We start from the raw sequence: 20102 nt of genomic DNA, 5'->3' as shown, positions 1-20102 counted from the left end.
GCTACAGCCAGTCACCCCGCTGTCCTGACATACACGTACACTAAACATACCGTACAGACGGAGTATTCCTAGTATAGGCTGCTATATATAAATCAATAAGAAATGTGTGAAACAGTGTTCACAAAGCCATCAATTCACATTCCATGTTGAATTATGATATTAACATGTCTTATTTTGATTAAAATAGTAGATGAATTTGGATAGTTTAAATTTTAAAAAGTTGGCCCTTAACTCCCGTTAGTTCACCTCAGTTAAAATTAAAAGCATATTTTATCACATAAGGTATCATTTGTTGCACAATAAATAAGGTACATACCACTAGGTTTCCAATCACCATGACCATCATGAAAACAATAAGGCACATGGCTTGCCCCGCAACCTCCATACAATCCCACATAGTCTCTATCCATTCTCCACATAGTACTCGGAATACAATCAAGAAAGAGTGGAAGAAGTCATGCATGTGCCAGCGTGGAAGTTCACAGTCATTGGAGATCTTGCAGACACATTCCTTGTAGCTTTTACCAAACAGCTGCATGCCAACCACAGCGAAAATGAAGACAATGATGGCCAGCACCAATGTCAAATTTCCCAAAGCCCCCACTGAATTACCAATAATCTTTATCAGCATATTCAGTGTTGGCCAAGATTTTGCCAACTTGAAAACTCGAAGCTGAAAAACAAGAGCAAAGGAGCGTTGTTATTCATGCTGCTAATTATAATGAAATTATCAGTGCATTTCAGATTTTCAGTTACCAAAATCCCATAGCTGTAAAATGTCTCATTTAATTGTTACAACCTTTAGTCACCACGTTTATGTTTTCATAGATGCTGGCCATGAAGGCTTAGCAGGTTTCTACAATAAGGCACGTACAGACTGAAGTCCTAATTCAAGTCCCTAACAGCCAAAAAAATGTAGCAGGCTTCAGTTACACCCAAATGCCACAGAACATCAGACTGTGCCATTTTGTGTAACTACATAAAAAAAGAACCACTCTGTTGGGATCAGTAGCACTATAATGAACATGCTCGCCGTGTCCACTGATTTTCTCAAGGATATAGCTTCCCTAGACAAAGTGCAGATGACTAGTTGCTAACAAGCTACATAGAACCAAAAAGACAATGGGCCAAATTCATCCCTGGGATAAATCACTGAAATCAGTGGAATTATCTCAGGGATGACTTGGGCCCTATGTCCTTTAAAAAATTAATAATATAAAAATATATTCTGCTTTCAGTTCAAGAAAGAGAATACTCACTAACAGCATATATATAGGAAGGGGATTTGTCATCTGGGGAGAAGCACCCAGATGTTACAAGACTGCAGTGGGCAAACTTTTTGGCCCAAGGGTCACATCGGGGTTGCGAAACTATATGGAGGGCCAGGTAAGGAAGGCTGTGCCTCCCCAAACAGCCTGGCCCCTGCCCCCATCTGCCCCGTGACTGCCCCCCTCAGAACCCCCAACCCATCCAACCCCCCCTCCCTGCTCCTTGTCCACTAACTTCCCCCTTCCAGGACCCCTGCCCCTAACCACCTCCCCCGGTACCCCACCTGCTCCCTGACTGCCCCGACCCCTATGCACACCCCTGCCCCCTGACAAGCGCCCCTTCCCAGACTCCCACGCCTATCCAACCCCCCCATTCCCTGACCGCCCCCCCATCCAACCCCCGGGATCCCCTGCCCCTTATCCAACCCCCCACCCCGCGCCTCCTTACCATGCTGCTCAGAGTGGCTGGAGACAGCTGCGCCGCCCAGAGCGCTAGCGGCATGGCAACATGAGGTGAGGCTTCGGGAGAGGGGGACAACAGGGGAGGGGCCGGGGGCTAGCCTCCCCGGCCGGGAGCTCAGGGGCTGAGCAGGACGGTACCACGGGCCAGATGTGGCCCATAGGCCATAGTTTTCCCACCTCTGTTATAAGAGGAGTGTTGGTAAAATTTTCAAAAGCACCCAAGTGACTTAGGATCCTAAATCTCACTTTCAAAAGTGATTTAGACACTTAAGATCTAAATTTCATAGCAAATCAATGGGACTAGGACTCGTAAGTGCCTAAATCACTTTTGAAAATGGGACTTAGGCACTTTTGAAAATTTTACCCTGTATCATTAAATCCAGCTGAGAGAAAGATTTTGTCTCCTTTATTTCCCCAAGTTCACTTCCTCCTGTAACAGAGATCATCCTGGCGGAAGAGTACTAGATGCAATTGCTGTTAGAATGCATCACTGCTGCTCCTGCAGCTGTTTTTCAGTGATGGTTAGGTCTGGGTGGACCTCACAAGTTTGGAAGGTTTCCTTCAAAGAAGGATGATAGTTACAATGTTTATTCCAACTGCATGAAATTCCTTTTTGGTTTCAACCAGGCCTGCAACCAACGGTGTATTTTGGTATTTTCTCTTTTGGCTGAAATGCAGAGGAGCAAATGCATACAAATTTAAAAAACACTTGTTTGGTTTTTTTAAATCAAACCTCAGAGAAGTTCTGGTTGGGATTATTTCAGGAATTGGGCTAATGGTATTTGTTATTTCATTTGAATTGGTTCATACATTTCTAGTGGGACCAAAAGCAGTATTGCCAACCTGAAGCATTCAGAAATTATTAATCTGTTTAAAAAACATGAGATTGGCTTTACAATAATTGGATTTTTTAAAAAATGATGGATTGTTTTTGTTTGTTTTCTGCTTTCTGAGCTGTTAGGATACATTCAGTTCATATTTTCAAGCTTTTCTCCACAACTTTGAGAGCCAGAAACTTACTTTTACTTATTTAAATAAAAGCTAAAATTCTTCCATTATCACTTGATTCCATGAGCTGGAGTTTCAAGAAAAACATTAAGTTCTATGAGATTTGTGATATAATCATGAGAGTTGGCAGCAATGCACAAGTTAAATACTGACCAACTCAGCTTCTTTGAGCTAAATTTATTGAACCTTCTTAAGAAGATTCATAGTATCCCCGATTTCACTGGTAATAATGGCAGCATGCAAATATTCATCATGAAAGATGCTATACACAAGGAAGGATGTTCATTACATTATATTTCCTACCTGACAACATTCTAACTAAAGTTGCCAAAGTAATTTACTTTGGCGACCTATTTACAGAGCAAGATCTGAGCTCCCCAAATTCTCTCATTGAGCGTGATCAGCACCTAATGGGATCAGCTCAAAGACAATCACTGTTAGTTTTTTTTTTTTCCAGGAATGATTTTGTTCAAGAGACACCATAAGGTAGGTTAAGCCCCAGATGTATAATGTATTAATTTTAGAATAAAATGGTTTTGCAAAACTTAATAGTCCAAAGCCCTAAGTCCCTATTCCTTCTTTACTGCCATTGAATACAATTAGTTTTACCTAAGTAAAAAAGTCAGGATTTGGCTCAGTATTAATATAAGTATTTTCATGATTAAAAAAAAACTTAAAACCAGTTTTTGATGGGACTGAAGCATTTTCCTGAAGTGTTTGCAATCCAAACAGTATAGCATTGTGTTATTGTACGAAGAACAGGATATGAAACTAAGTAGAAACAAAAATTAAACTAACCAGACTATTTTCACTGGTGAAGTGAATGCAAAATTTCTTACTCTATCATTTTGTTTCTGTTAGCTGCGTCTCTCCTCATTTATCACTAATGGATAATACCTCCCTCCTGTGGAATATGGAGGCAGTTCAATGTTGTTGATGGAGGCTATTTAACTGAGGCCACCAGAAGAGTTCTTCTAAATAGAACTCTAGCAACTGATTATTAGCATTAAGACACAACTTGATAGACTATATAAAGAACATTAAGGTAATTATACATCCAACTCTTGATTCAGAGGCAAATTTCAATTGCAATAAATTGTATTCCAGTAATTTACCAGACTACCAAGGTGGGCTGAATGAGGAGAGACGCTACTAGCAGAAAGAAAATTATCGGGTACGAAATTTCTCATTCTCCTGCACATCTTCTCTCCTCATTCATCACTAACGGGATGTAGCAAGAAGTGAATCACAGAGGGAAGGAAAGGGTAAGCAGAATTTTAATTATTATTAGAGCAGAATAACAGGCAGACGTAGAAGTTTCCCCCATACAGAACAAGATCTTTGTAATTTAAGGAATTATTTGGGAACCAACCCAACAATACCTTCCTAGTACCAATGGAAACGTGTTTCACAAATCTTCCTCAGATGAGGCTCATACACTTTTCCCCACAATGCCACTAGAGACTGTGTAGAGGGAACTTTGAATCCTACTCCATAATTAGTGCCCAGATGCCTTACATGCCAACTGGTGCTAAAGATGGAAACAAAATTATGAAAGAACTATTTCCCAGGCATTGTGGAAAGAAGAACTTACCCTGAACAGAAAGATTTCTGTAGCTAAAAGAATAACCTTTTTCTCACAACAACAGCAATGTGGTTCTTATATGGATCAGTGGTTCTCAAACTGTGGGTCGGGACGCCAAAGTTGGTCCCGACACCATTTTAACGGGGTAGTCAGGGCTGGCTTAGACTTGCTGGGGCCTGGGGTGGAAGCTGAAGTCTGAGCCCCACCGCCTGGGGCCAAAGCTGAAGCCCGAGGGGTTCAGCCCTGGACAGCAGGGCTCAGGTTACAAGCCCCCTGCCTGGGGCTGAAGCCCTTGGGTGGTGGTGGAGGTTGGGTGGGCTCAGGCTTTGATTCCCTCCTCCTGGGGTCATGCAGTAATTTTGGTTGTCAGAAGGTGGTCACGGTGCAATGAAGTCTGAGAGGGACCTGTCCTGCATGAACTTATCTAGTTCTTTTGTGAACCCTGTTAATAGTCTTGGCCTTCACAATATCCTCTGGCAAAGAGTACCACAGATTGACTATGTGTTGTGTTAAGAAATACTTCCTTTTGTTTGTTTTAAACCTGTTGCCTATTAATTTTTAAACCCTAATTTTATTTGGTGACCCCTAGTTCTTGTGTTATGAGGAGTAAATAACACTTCCTTATTTACGTTTTCCACACCAGTCATGATTTTATAGACCTCTATCATATCCCCTCTTAGTCATCTCTCTTCCAAGCTGAAAAGTTCCTATCTTATTAATCTCTCCTCATATGGAAGCTGTTCCGTACCATTACTTTTCTGTACCTTTTCCAATTCCAATATATCTTTTTTGAGATGCAGCAACCAGATCTGCATGCAATATTCAAGATGTGGGCATACCATGGATTTATATAGAGGAAATGTGATATTTTCTGTCTTATTATTGTCCCTTTCTTAATGATTCCCAACATTGTTAGCTTTTTTGACTACTGCTGCACATTGATAGATGTTTTCAGAGAAATAGCCACAAAGACTCCAAGATCTTTCTTGAGTGATAACAGCTAATTTAGACCCCCATCATTTTTATCTGTATAGTTGGGATTGTGTTATCCAATGTGCATTATTTTGCATTTATCAACATTGAATTTCATCTGCCATTTTGGTGCCCAGTCACCCAGTTTTGTGAGATCCCTTTGTAACTCTTCACAGTCTGCTTTGGATGTAACTATCTTGAGTAGTTTTGTATCCTCTGCAAATTTTGCTACCTCACTGTTTACCCCTTTTTCCAGATCATTTATGAATATGTTGAACAGTACTGGTCCTAGTACAGACTCCTGGGGGACACCACTATTTACCTCTCTCCATTCTGAAAATTTACCATTTATTTCTACCCTTTGTTTTCTATCTTTTAAACAGTTACCAATCCATGAGAGAACCTTCCCTCTTATCCCATGACCGCTTACTTTGCTTAGGCGCCTTTGGTGAGGGACCTTGTCAAAGGCTTTCTAAAAGTCCAAGTACACTATATTCACTGAATCACCCTTGTCCACATGCTTGTTTATCCCCTCAAAGAATTCAAGTAGATTGGTAAGGCATGATTTCCCTTTATAAAAACCATGTTGACTCTTCCCCAACAAATCATGTTCATCTATGTATCTGATAATTCTGTTCTTCACTATAGTTTCAACCAATTTGCCTGGTACTGAAGTTAGACTTACCAGCTTGTAATTTCTGGGATCACCTCTGGAGCCTTTTTAAAAATTGGCGTCACATTAGCTATCCACCAGTTATCTGGTATAGAAGCTGATTTAAATGATAGGTTACATACCACAGTTAGTTCTGCAATTTCACATTTGAATTCCTTTGGAATCTTGGGTGAATATCATGTGGTCCTGGTTACTTACTATTGTTTAATTTATCAATTTGTTCCAAAACCTCCTCTACTGACACCTCAATCTGAGACAGTTTTCCAGATTTGTCACCTAAAAAGAATGGCTCAGATGTAGAAATCTCCCTCACAGCTTCTGCAAAGAATTCATTTAGCTTCTCTGTAATGGCCTTATCTCCCTTGAATGCTCCTTTAGAATCTCGATCATCCAGTGGCCCCACCAGTTGTTTAGCAGTGTTCCTACTTGTGATGTACTTAAAAATTCTTTTGCTGTTACTTTTTGAGTCTTTGGCTAGCTGTACTTCACATTCTTTTTTGGCCTAATTATACTTTTACACTTCACTTGCCAGAGTTTATGCTCATTTCTATTTTCCTCAATAGGATTTAACTTCCACTTTTTAAATGACGTCTTTTTGCCCCTCACTGCTTCTTTTACTTTGTTGGTTAGCAACTGTGGCACTTTTTTGGTCCTCTTCCTATGATTTTTTAATTTGGGGTATACATTTAAATTGAGCCTCTATTATGGTGTCTTTAAAATGTTACCATGCAGCTTGCTGGGATTTCATTTTGGCACTATACCTTTTAATTTCTGTTTAACTAACTTCCTCATTTTTGTGTCGTTCCCCCTTTTTGAATTAAATGCTACAGATTTTAGGTGACAAATCTGGAAAACTGTCTGAGATTGAGGTGTCAGTAGAGGAGGTTTTGGAACAAATGGGCTGCTTTGGTGTCCCTCCTCCCCCGCCATAAGTATGTTAAATTGTATTATGTTATGGTCACTATTGCCAAGAGGTTCAGCTATATTCCCCTATTGGACCAGATCCTGTGCTCTACTTAGGACTAAATCAAGTATTGGCTCTCCTCTTGTCGGTTCCAGGACTAGCTGCTCCAAGAAATGGTCATTTAAGGTGTCAAGAAACTTATCTCTGCATCCTGTCATGAGGTGACATGTACCCAGTCAATACGGGGATCGTTGAAATCCCCCATTATTATTGAGCTTTTTATTTTTATAGCCTTTCTAATGTCCCTGAGCATTTCACAGTCACTATCATCATCCTGGTCAGGTGGTTGGTAGTATATCCCTACTGCTATATTTTTATTATTCAAGCAAGGAATTGCTATCCATAGAGATTCTATGGTACAGTTTGACTCATTTAAGCTTTTTATTTCATTGGACCCTATACTTTCTTTCACATGTAGTTACACTCCCCCACCAGTACAACCTATTCTGTCCTTCCAATATATTTTGTACTCTGGTATTACTGTGTCCCATTGATTATCCTCATTCCACCAAGCTTCTGTGATGCCATTATATCAATATCCTCATTTAATATGAGGCACTCAAGTTCACACATCTTAGTATGATGGGGGAGGAACGCTTGCACACTAGCTGGACAGCACTGAGCTCCAGAACATTGATGTGTAGGGTGGCCTACTTTGGAGACCCCTTCCCTTGGACCTTTAAGTGGTTGAGATGTGCTCCTCACCCATAAATTGAAAAGTCCATTAGAAGTGTCATTGTTGGTAGAGGCCAGGAAAAAAGGTAGTCCACTGCATACCTGGTTGGAGCCCTACATAACTCTAATGAGGAGAGAATTTCTCAAGGGATTATGGCCACTCAATCTGTGCTGTACCTGTTTGGCAGACACAATAATCTCAACAACCCTTGAAAGGACTGCAAATGAAGTCTGGTATGTTATGTGACATATGTGCATGCAAACATGTGCCCCAAGAGTCTGCAGCAGTCCTGCTAGTGTGCTGGGATAACTCTAGGGTTGGCATAAAGTTGATCTCAGTCTGCAACCTTTCACAGACGTGGGGTCTAACTGTGCCCTGATAAATGCTAAGCTCTGAGTTGGGATCAGCATTGTTTTTTCTCTATTCATCCTGAATGCCAGTATGGCAAAGAGGTCTTGTGTCCTTTAAAGTGAGTCGGTCACTTGCTGGGTAAATTTCCCCCCTACAATATGTCTAAGTAGAGATACACACAGATTCCTCGTCTTATCTACAGATGGCCACTAGAGCTAGAACTTTGGTGAACATTCCTGGTTCCATGAAGATGCTGAAGGAACCGTAGGTACTTCCTGCGAGCTGGTTGTATTGAGATGTGAGGCCTCTTGAAAGTTGAGAGCCACGAATCAGTTCATAGGATCCAAGGGGAGAGTACAGAGGCAAGTGTAACCATATGGAATTTGAAGTAATAGATGAAGGTGTTGAGGCAATGAAGACCGACGATAGGTCTCCAACCCCCTTTCTTCTTTGGGATTAGGAAGTAGTGAGAATAAAATCCCCTGCCCCTGCATTCTGGGAGTACTTCCTCTACCACTCCCAGTTGAATGAGGGAATCCACATCTTGCCTCAACAGTCTTTTGTGAGAAGAATCCCTGAAGAGGGATGGGGAGGGTGGAAAAGGGATTGGAACAGCTTGAAACTGGACATGATACACCTTTCTGATGATCTCAAGGACCCACTGGTCTGAGGCTATCTGAAAAAAACATTACCTACCTCTTGTAACTGTTGTTCTTCAAGATGTGTTGCTCATGTCCGTTCCAAGTAGGAACGTGCGCGCTGCATGCACAGTCGTTGGAAGATTTTTTCCCTAGCAATACCCATTCGATCGGCTGTGGAACCCCCTGAAGTTGTGCCTTTATGGTGGTGTATATAGGTCCCTATCAACCCGCCGCCTCTTCAGTTCCTTCTTGCCAGATATTCTGACAGAGGGGAGGTGGGTGGATCTTGAAATAGACATAAGCAACACATCTCAAAGAACAACAGTTACGAGAGCTAGGTAACTGTTTTTTCTTCTTCAAGTGCTTGCTCATGTCGATTCCAAATAGGTGACTCCCAAGCCTTACCCAGGAGGCAGGGTCGGAGTTCATGGAATCGCTGATTGTAGCACCGCTCTGCCAAATGCTGCATCGTCTCTGGCCTGCTGTGTAATGGCGTAGTGCGACGTAGAAGTGTGGATCGACAACCACGTCACTGCCCTGCAGATGGCTTGAATAGGACCTTGTGCCAGGAACGTTGCTGAGGATTCCTGTGCCCTTGTGGAGTGTGCCATGAGCGTAGAGGCAGGAATCTTTGCCAAGCTGTAATGCGCATGAATACAGGACGTGATCCAAGAAGAGATCCTTTGGGACAAGACTGGAAGCCCCTTCATCTGCTCCTCAACTGCAATGAAGAGTTGCATTGATTTCCAGAATGACGTCATTCTTTCAATGTAGAAGGCTAATGATCGTCTGACATCCAGGGAGTGAAGCATTCATCCCCTGTTGCTAGTGTGAGGCTTAGGAAAGAACATAGGGAGAAAAATGTCCTGGTTCACGTGGAATTGCGAAACTACATTTGGGAGAAAGGCAGGACGTGGTCGCAACTGCACCTTGTCCTTATAGAATACTGTGTATGGAGGCTCCGAAGTTAAGGCCTTAAGCTCAGAGATCCTCCTGGCTGAAGTTATAGCTTTCCAGGAAAGGTAGAGGAGGGAGCACGTTGCTAAGGGCTCGAAAGGAGGTCACATCAGTCTAGAGCAGGGGTGGGCAAACTATGGCCCGCGGGCCACGTCTAGCCTCTCAGACTTTTTAATCCAGCCCTCCAGCTCCATTGCCCCTCTCTGCTTGCCCAGCACTCCCACCAGAGAGGGAGGTCTGGGGCTTGCCCCACTCTGGCGCTCCAGCCGAGGAGCGGGGTCAGGGGCTAGCCCCACTCCACCTGCCCAGCACTCTGGCTGGGGAGCGGGGTTGGGGGCTTTCCCCGCTCTGCCCACCCAGCGCTCCCGCTGGGGAGCAGGGTCAGGGGACTTGCCCTGCTCTGGCGCTCCAGCTGGGGAGCAGGGTTGAGGGCTTGATGAGGTGGGTGGGCCTGGCGCAGTGTGTCTTTTCTGATTTAAAAAAACACATTGCCATCGCAGCTCTTTTGAAAATGGGGCCCTTCAGGGATGCTGCAGGAATGATGTTATTTCATCTCTGCATGAAGTATGTAGCGTAGTACATTGAAAAGTTTTTGCTAACATAAAATTTGTGTTCAGACAGGAGTAAAATTGTGTGGTAAAATCAACAAACAGCTCAGTAATGTAATTTTCTAACAGTGCATTGTTCAACAGAATTATTTTAATAATGTTGATGTTTAAAGAAACTTATGCTGTCACTATTTGAACATGAATTGTTAAATTTTTGATCATTCATGGCTTGCCATACAATTTGCATACCTGATGTGGCCCTCAGGCCAAAAAGTTTGCCCACCACTGGTTTAGAGAGCACCAGGTTGAGATCCCATCGGGGAATTGACTGTCTTCCTTGAGGGTACAGCCTTTCTATGCCTTTGAGGAAGTGGCCCACCATGGGGTTTGCAAAAACAGAGTGACCAATTGAACTGGGTTGGAAGGCTGAGATAGTGGCCAGGTGCACCTTTACTGACCATACTGACAGACCTTGCTGTTTTAAACGCAGCGAACAGTCCAGGATAAAGGGAATTCATGACTGTAAGGGTGGTATGTCATTTTGTAATGCCCAAATGAAGAATCTTTTCCACTTGGCCAGATACGTGGCCCTGGTGGATGGCTTTCCGCTGCCAAGGAGGACCTCTCTAACAGGGTCTGAGCATGTGAGCTCCAAAGGGCTTAGCTACAGAGTTTCCATGCCACGAGCTAGAGAGACTGCAGATTGGGATGCTGGAGGTGGTCATGGTCCTGTGTGATCAAATCCGGGAACAGGGGCAGGGTTATCGGCATGTCCACTGACAGTCTAGAAGCGTGGTGAACCAGTGCTGGCGTGGCCCTGCTGGTGCTATTAATATAATTGATGCTCCCTCCCTCCCTTCTGACCTTCAGCAGGACCTTGTATACAAGCAGGAAGGGCAGGAATGTGTATAATACAGAGGTGGGCAAACTACGGCCCATGGACCACATCCAGCCCGTGGGACCCTTGTACTCGGTCCCTGAGCCCCCGGCCCGGGAGGCTCGCCCCTGGCCCCTCCCCCGCTGTTCCCCTTCCCTTGCAGCCCCAGCTCACTGCACCGCCGGCGCAATGCTCCAGGCGGCGCAGCGGGCTGCAAGCTCCTGGGGCAGTGCAGCTGCTGAGCCCGGCCTGACCCTGTGCTCTGTGCTGCACGGTAAGGGGGCAGGGAGCAGGGTGGGTTGGATAGAGGGCAGGTGAGTTCGGGGAGTAGTCGGGGGGGTGGATAGGGGTCAGGGCAGTCAGGGGGCGGGGAACAGGGGGGTTGAATGGGGGCAGGGGTCCTGGGGGGGCAGTCAGGAAGCGGGGGGATTGGATGGGGTGGCGGGGGGGCAGAGGTTCCAGGGGCAGTCAGGGGACAGGGAGAAGGGGTGGTTGGATAGGACAGGGGTCCCCGGGGGGCAGTAAGGAAGGAAAGGGGGGGTTGGAAGGGTTGGCAGGGGGGTAGCCAGAGGCAGGGGTTCTGGGGGCGGTCAGGGGACAGAGAGAAGGGGTGGTTGGATGGGGCAGGGGTCCTGGGGGGGCCATCAGGGAATTGGGGGGTTGGATGGGGCAGGAGTCCTGGCAGGGGGAGCTGTCAGGGAGCGAGAAGCAGGGGTGTGGGGGCCGGGCCACGCCCCCCTCCCCTAACCGGCCCTCCATATAATTTTCGAAACCCGATGCGGCCCTCAGGCCAAAAAGTTTGCCTGCCCCTGGTATAGTAAATGGCCCTTCCAAGGGAGGAGTATAGCATCTGCAAGTGAGCCAGGGCTGTGATTCAGGAAGGAGCAAAACTGGTGACACTTCCTGTTATATTTTGTTGCAAACAAATCTATTTAGGGAAACCTCCACTGTTGAAAGATGTTGATCACAACATCCGGACGGAGGGACCACTCGTGATTTTGAAATGACCTGCTGAAATGATTGGCCAATTCGTTCTGGGAGCCTGGAAGGTACAATTCCTCTAGATGTATTGAATGGGCTATGCAGAAATTCCACAGCTTGAGGGCTTCCCACCACAGGGGAGAGTCACGAGCACCGCGCTGTCTGTTTATATAGAGCATCACTGTCATGTTGTTGGTCAACACCTATACCGGGGTGGCCAACCTGAGCCTGAGAAGGAGCCAGAATTTACCAATGTACATTGCCAAAGAGCCACAGTAATACATCAGCAGCCCCCATCAGCTCCCCCACCTCCAACTCCAGGACCTCCTGCCCGCCAGCAGCCCTGCCAATCAGCACTTCCCCCTCCCTCCCCGTGCCTCCTGCCCGCTGCGATCAGCTGTTTCACAGTGTACAGAAGGCTCTGGAATGGAGGGGGGAGGAGCAAGAGTGCAGCAGGCTCGGGGAGGGGGCAGGAAGGGGTGGGGGCCTTGGGATAAGGGTGGAGTGGGGGCGGTGCCTGGGGTTGAGCAGTGGAAAGTTGGCAGCTGTAGCTCCAACTCTGGAGTCAGCACCTATGCAAGGAGCCACATATTAACTTCTGAAGAGCCACATGTGGCTCCGGAGCCACAGGTTGGCCACCCCAACCTATACACATCTGCCCTCCAGATGGGCCTGGAACGTCTGACAAGCAAAGTGGACTGCTCTTAGCTCCCAGACGTTGATGTGCAGCGAAAGTTATGCCTGGGACCAGAGGCCCTGAGTCCTCCTGAGTGCACTCTGAGTGCACCTCTGCCCTGAGCACACCCCGATCCCTCTGCCGACACATCCGTGACTAGAGACATTGAGGGTTGGGGCCTGGAGAAAGGCACTGCTGTGTACACCGCTTGTGGGTTGAGCTACCACAGGAGGGACTCGATAACTGGAGGAGGAAGTGTAACTAACTTGTCTAGGCGGTCTCGGGATGGCCTGTACTCTGAGGCCAGCCAGGCCTGCAGAGGCCGAAGCCGAAGTCTTGCATGCTGTACTACATATGTACAAGTGGCCATGTGACCGAGCAGCTTTACGCAACCTTGGGCCGTAGTAGTAGGGTATTGCCTTAGGTCCTCTGTGATGGTGCCCATACTCAGAAAATGGGACTCCAGAAGGAAGGCTGGCTTGACCTGAGTCTAAGAGAGCTCCAATTAATTCTATTTTCTGCGTAGGGGTTAGAGCTGATTTAGGCACATTCAGTATTAGTCCGAGCTCTTTGAAAGTCTGTTGTATGAGGTTCATATGATGTTCCACCCGGGCTTTGGTACAGCCCTTGACAAGCCAGTCATCTACGTATGGGAAAACTTGTACTTGGGAAGGCAGCAACAATGGACATGCTTTGGTGAACACCCGAGCAGCCGCTGATAGCCCAAAGGGGAGAACTGTGAACCGATAATGAGAGTTGTTGACCACGAAGCAGAGGAACCACCTGTGGGATGGCATAATCGACACATGGAAGTATGCATCCTTCAAGTCGAAGGCGGTGTACTAGTCCCCCAGATCCAGGGTGGGAATAATGAAAGCCAGAGAGATCATGCGGAACTTCAGCTTTTTCATGAATTTGTTGAGGTTCTGCAGGTCCACAACTGCTCGTAACCCACCTTTGGCTTTTGGGATTAGGAAATATCGGGAATAGAAACCCTTGTTCCAGGACTCCTGAGGGACCTCCTCTACCACTCTGGTTTCTAGGAGCACTTCCACTTCCTGTATGAGAAGTTGGTTGTGAGAAGGGTTCCTGAAGAGGAACGGGAAAGGGGGGTGGGAGGAAGGAAGGGAACAGAATTGGAGAGAATATCCCAATTCTACTGTGTGCAAGACCCACTGGTCTGAGGTGATCTGGGCCCAGGCCTGGTAAAAATGGGGTAGACGATTCAAAAACGGGGAGAAGGATCCGGGATTGTGACTGGTGTGTCGCCCCTGGGTGCACCTTCAAAAGTTTTCTTTGGGAACTGAAGACTGTCTCACCGAGCTCTGGCCCTGGTTGGAAGATGGCTGTGGAGGCGTTTGCCTATTACTCCTACCATGCTTCCTACTACAATCTTGTCTGAACTGAGAGGGGAGAAGCATGGCGGGAGCTGAGGCTTAAAATGCTTTCTTTGTGGGGCTGGCATATGGAGCCCCAGGGATTTTAATATTGCTCTTGAGTCTTTGAGACTGTGAAGCCTGGAGTCCATTTGCTCTGCAAACAGACCCAACCCATCGACGGGCAAGTCCTGAATCGTTTGTTGGACCTCATGTGGAAGGTCCAAAACTTGCAGCCACGATCTCCTTTGCATGGCTATAGCGGTGGACATCATTAGGGTCACCGAGTCTGCTGAGTCTAATGCAGCTTGCAAGGAGGTCCTTGCAATAGCCTTGCCCTCCTCGAGGATGGCTCCAAAGTCAGAGCGAGTCAGCTGGGAGTAACTCCTTAAACTTGGACAAAGTGTTCCCAGAGTTAAAATTACAGCGGCTGAGGACTGCTTGTTGACTGGCAATCCGAAGATGTAGCCCCCCGGTGGACCTTATGGCCGAAGAGGTCCAGCTTTTTTGACTCGTTAAATTTGGATGTAGGACCCAGTTGCCCTGGTCTTTCTTTTGTGTTTGCCACTGCCACAACCAGCGGGCCTGGCTGAGGGTGCGTGAATAGGTATTTGTACCCCTTGGACGGTACAAAGTACTTCCTTTCCACCCCTTGGCCGAGGTGGGAGTTTGCCATAGGTGGGAGTTTGTGATATTCTGGATGATCTTGTTCAAGGGTAAGGCCACCCTTAAAGGACCCCTGAGCGTCAGGATGTCCACCATGGGATCCACTTCTTTTGACATCTCCCCCGCCTGGAGGCCCAGATTTTGTGCTAACCTTCTGAGTAGCTCTTGGTGGGCTCTATTGTCCATAGCCAGAAATGTGGCAGATGAACCCGCTACTGCCTCGTCCGGGGAGGAAGAGGATGATGCCCTTAGTAGCACCAGGTGCTCCTGAACCTCTAACTTGTGGAGGTCTTCCCATGCTGATACTTCCAGCACGGTGCCCTGGGCTGACCCTCTGTGATTAGGCATGGAAGTCTGTTCATTAAATTGGAAAGTCTATCCTGTAACAGAAATTGATATGCAGAGAGAGGTGTCTGAAAATTTGACACCCTCATCTGAGGGGGTCCACCCACAGAAATCTAAGTCCTTCATGTCTTTTCTTCTGAGGGGTAGATTGGTCTAGCCTTACAGCTTTGCAAGGCTGGCGTTAGGGGGTAGGAAGCAGGGCAATTGCCTGGGGCCCCATGTCACAGGGGCCTGGCACTGGGGGGCTTGGGCTTCAGCCCTTGGCATCGGGGCTTTGGCTTTAGAAACATTGCAGAAATCCAGTGTATGAACAGGTGAGACAGGGTGGGGGTCCACTCCTTAGTTTCTGCCCTGGGCCCCAGTGCGTCTAACACCTTCCCTGCTGCTTTGACCTCTCAAGGGATGTACTACAAGTATACTGGGAGGGTATTAATGGAAATATTCAAACCCTTTAGCAGATGCCTGGTATCTCCTGTCTGCCCTTTTCAGTGTCACTGTGATTAAGGAGATGAGGGTATTTCAGATCAAGGTGGATGGTTTGAGTAGTCCATTATTAAGAACCCTGGACTTCAGAAAAGCAGACTTTGACTCCCTCAGGGAACTGATGGGCAAGATCCCCTGGGAGAATAACATGAGGGGGAAAGGAGTCCAGGAGAGCTGGCTGTATTTTAAAGAATCCTTATTGAGGTTACAGGGACAAACCATCCCAATGTGTAGAAAGAATAGTAAATATGGCAGGCGACCAGCTTGGCTTAACAGTGAAATCCTTGCTGCTCTTAAATAGAAAAAAGAAGTTTACAAGAAGTGGAAGATTGGACAAATGACCGGGGGGAGTATAAAAACATTGCTCGGGCTTGCAGGAGTGAAATCAGGAAGTCCAAATCACACCTGGAGTTGCAGCTAGCAAGAGATGTTAAGAGTAACAAGAAGGTATGTTAGCAACAAGAAGAAAGTCAAGGAAAGTGTGGGCCCCTTACTGAATGAGGGAGGCAACCTAGTGACAGAGGATGTGGAAAAAGCTAATGTACTCAATGCTTTTTTTGCCTCTGTCTTCACGAACAAGGTCAGCTCCCAGACTACTGCACTGGACAGCACAGCATGGGGAGAAGGTGACCAGCCCTCTGTGGAGAAAGAAGTGGTTCGGGACTATTTAGAAAAGCTGGACGAGCACAAGTCCATGGGGCCGGATGCATTGCATCCGAAAGTGCTAAAGGAGTTGGCGGATGTGATTGCAGAGCCATTGGCCATTATCTTTGAAAACTCATGGCGATCGGGGGAGGTCCCAGATGACTGGAAAAAGGCTAATGTAGTGCCCATCTTTAAAAAAGGGAAGAAGGAGGATCCTGGGAACTACAGGACAGTCAGCCTCACCTCAGTCCCTGGAAAAATCATGGAGCAGGTCCTCAAGGAATCAATTCTGAAGCACTTAGAGGAGAGGAAAGTCATCAGGAACAGTCAGCGTGGATTCACCAAGGGCAAGTCATGCCTGACTAATCTAATTGCCTTCTATGACAATATAACTGGCTCTGTGGATGAAGGGAAAGCAGTGGACGTGTTGTTCCTTGACTTTAGCAAAGCTTTTGACACTGTCTCCCACAGTATTCTTGCTAGCAAGTTAAAGAAGTATGGGCTGGATGAATGGACTATAAGGTGGATAGAAAGCTAGCTAGATTGTCGGGCTCAACGGGTAGTGATCAATGGCTCCATGTCTAGTTGGCAGCCAGTATCAAGTGGAGTGCCCCAGGGGTTGGTCCTGGGGCCGGTTTTGTTCAATATCTTCATAAATGATCTGGAGGATGGTGTGGATTGCACCCTCAGCAAGTTTGCAGATGACACTAAACTGGGAGGAGTGGTAGATACGCTGGAGGGTAGGGATAGGATGCAGAGGGACCTAGACAAATTGGAGGATTGGGCCAAAAGAAATCTGATGAGGTTCAACAAGGACAAGTGCAGAGTCCTGCACTTAGGACAGAAGAATCCCATGCACCGCTACAGACTAGGGACTGAATGGCTCAGCAGCAGTTCTGCAGAAAAGGACCTAGGGGTTACAGTGGACGAGAAGCTGGATATGAGTCAACAGTGTGCCCTTGTTGCCAAGAAGGCCAATGGCATTTTGGGATGTATAAGTAGGGGCATTGCCACCAGATTGAGGGACGTGATCGTTCCCCTCTATTCGACATTGGTGAGGCCTCATCTGGAGTACTGTGTCCAGTTTTGGGCCCCACACTACAAGAAGGATGTGGAAAAATTGGAAAGAGTCCAGCGGAGGGCAACAAAAATGATTAGGGGACTGGAACACATGAGTTATGAGGAGAGGCTGAGGGAACTGGGGATGTTTAGTCTTCAGAAGAGAAGAATGAGGGGGGGATTTGATAGCTGCTTTCAACTACCTGAAAGGGGGTTCCAAAGAGGATGGCTCTAGACTATTCTCAGTGGTAGCAGATGACAGAAGGAGGAGTAATGGTCTCAAGTTGCAGTGGGGGAGGTTTAGGTTGGATATTAGGAACAACTTTTTCACTAAGAGGGTGGTGAAACACTGGAATGCGTTACCTAGGGAGGTCGTGGAATCTCCTTCCCTAGAAGTTTTTAAGGTCAGGCTTGACAAAGCCCTGGCTGGGATGATTTAGTCAGGTATCGGTCCTGCTTTGAGCAGGGGGTTGGACTAGATGACCTCCTGAGGTCCCTTCCAACCCTGATATTCTATGATTCTATGATTCTAAGAATATGGTTAGTTACTCCATTGCGGGCTATCCAGCTGCTTATGTTATTTCTTTTGGATGGCATCCAGGAAGAATCTAGCATCTCTGCCATTATTTTAACAAGTCCTGGAAAGCCTTTAACTCAGGGGTGGCCAACCTGAGCCTGAGAAGGAGCCAAAATTTACCAATTTACATTGCCAGAGAGCCACAGTAATACGTCAGCAGCCCCGCATCAGCTCCCCTCACACTGCTCGTAGAGCCTCCCACTCACTGGCAGCCCCGACGATCAGTGCCTCCTCCTCCCTCCCCGCACCTCCTGATCAGCTGTTTTGTAGCATGCAGGAGGCTCTGGGGAGGAGGTGGGAGTAGTGAGGGCACGGCAGGCTCAGGGGAGGGGGGCAGGAATGGGTGGAGGGGGGGCAGGGCCTGTGGCAGACCCAGGGGTTGAGCAGTGAGCACCCCCTGGCACATTGGAAGTTGGTCCCTGTAGCTCCAGCCCCGAAGTTGGTGCCTATACTAGGAGCTGCATATTAACTTCTGAAGAGCTGCATGTGGCTCCGGAGCCACAGGTTGGCCACCCCTGCATTAGCTCATTCATTGAAGCAGTGGATGGAAGATTAACTGCCTAATCTGAGGAGGAGGATGAAATGGCCAGAGCTGATGACTTTCTGTGGAGTAATTATGCCCACTATATTTGTCCTTTTCCTCATTTTGGCTAATCTATGGGGGAGGAGAACCCAGGAATAGGGGGTCTTTACTGGGAAAATGTTCTTATACAGAACACAACTAAGCCAACTGGCAAAGAAAACTTACCAATACTAAGCTAAAACTAACAATAAACTTCACAAACTGTACGAGAACTAAGCTAGCTACACACTAAGAGCAAGGAATGCAGATACTACAGGGTTCTGTCTCACAGATACTATAAGGTTCCATTTCGGAGGCATCGGTGATAAGAAGGAATGGAATGTGGTTGTGGCTGCCCCACCCTTTATGCCTTCAGCTCTGGGGAGTGAGAGGGCACTCAGGGCACATGTGCAGCCCCAGCAAACACTGATATTAAAAAGATTCCAATCTCACACACCAAGAGTGGAATCTGTGTGGACAATCACTCAAAGAAGAAAGTCAGACTACTAATGCATTGTGACGAAGATGCACAACCTACAGTAGATGCATGCAACTAGTCGCTAGGCAATTTAGCAGCCTTTAAAAAATTAGGCAATGAACTTTTGACTTGGTAATGAGGATCCACTGTAGAATACTCCCTTTGGAGAAAATTCATGTACACCAGCTTTATAATATGCAAAGAGAAAATTAAAAATGAAGCAGTATACTTGTGTGTATAAAGTAAATATATAATGTAAAAGCCTGCATTTACTAGTGTACTTACCAATCTGAATGATCTGAGAACAGATAATCCTTCCACATTTGCAAGACCAAGCTCCATTAAACTAAGGCTCACAATAAAACCATCAAAAATATTCCAGCCTTCTTGGAAATAATAATAAGGATCCATGGCAACTATCTTGAGAAACATTTCTGCTGTGAAGATGCCAGTAAAGACCTAAAGGTAAAAGATAATCTGTTACACAAATAATATTGAAGAACATTTTAGATAAAAATAATAGTGACAATTTTTAACAAGTTATATGTATCCGGTGACTCTTACCAGAATAGAAGGGCTTTCTATGATAAATCTACATAGATTCTAAATATTTCTGTGCACTGATTTAGCAATCAAAGTCAGAAGTGTAGCTAAAATATGCCTCACAACATTTAATTGCTAAATGGTAACAAGCAAAGAAGGGAAATAGGTCTTCTCTTCAAACTGCTAATAAGCATGTATGGAGATTGTGACAAAGAACCCATTCTAGTTGTTCCTTCCTTCTCAAATGCCATCTTTGCTCAATTTCTTGAGATAAGGCTAAACTTATTTGAGACCAGATTTTTCCATTTTGACATAGACTATATGGAGGATGGTATGGAGCAACCTTTCTCCTGAATGATCTCCAGAAGGCACTATCAACCCACGGTACCATCTTCTTGATTGGACTATGTTCTCCCCTGTGCATCTGTACATATTGCTGTCCCAGTGCACAGGGGTCAGAACCATGGCCCTCTTCCTGTTCCATCCTTTGGGGTTGCTAGCTCATCAGGAAGAGTTAGCAGAAAGCAGTTTCTATACTTAGAAGAGTACAAGGACTGCAACTGCAACTCAGTCATGGTCTATAATTATCTGATAGTAAAGGGCTCTGTAACCAAGCAGACAAAGATGTGACAAGATCCAACGGCTAGAAGGTGAATGTAGAAAAATTCAAACTAGAAATATGGTGAAACAGCTTACCTATGGGGTCTTTAAATCAAGACTGATTGTCTT

The 20102-nt window shown here is 46.2% G+C and overlaps 1 protein-coding gene across 5 annotated transcripts in view; it reads right to left on the bottom strand.

Moving 5' to 3' along the window:
* The window catches only part of LOC125644821 (sodium channel protein type 2 subunit alpha), a 128706-nt gene that overhangs the window by 50127 nt on the left and 58477 nt on the right, over nt 1-20102 (bottom strand). For all 5 annotated transcript variants that reach the window (XM_075117908.1, XM_075117905.1, XM_075117906.1 and 2 more), the window contains 2 exons: nt 19116-19289; nt 317-673 (listed from right to left, as the gene is read on the bottom strand). In XM_075117908.1, coding sequence (XP_074974009.1) covers nt 317-673; nt 19116-19289 — 531 coding nt within the window. The remainder of the gene's footprint in view (nt 1-316; nt 674-19115; nt 19290-20102) is intronic.

This window comes from Caretta caretta, chromosome 11, assembly GCF_965140235.1.
Source record: "Caretta caretta isolate rCarCar2 chromosome 11, rCarCar1.hap1, whole genome shotgun sequence".
Taxonomy (NCBI): Eukaryota; Metazoa; Chordata; order Testudines; family Cheloniidae; genus Caretta; species Caretta caretta.
The sequence above is the reverse complement of the archived record's forward strand: the minus strand, read 5'-3'. Positions and strand labels throughout refer to the sequence as shown.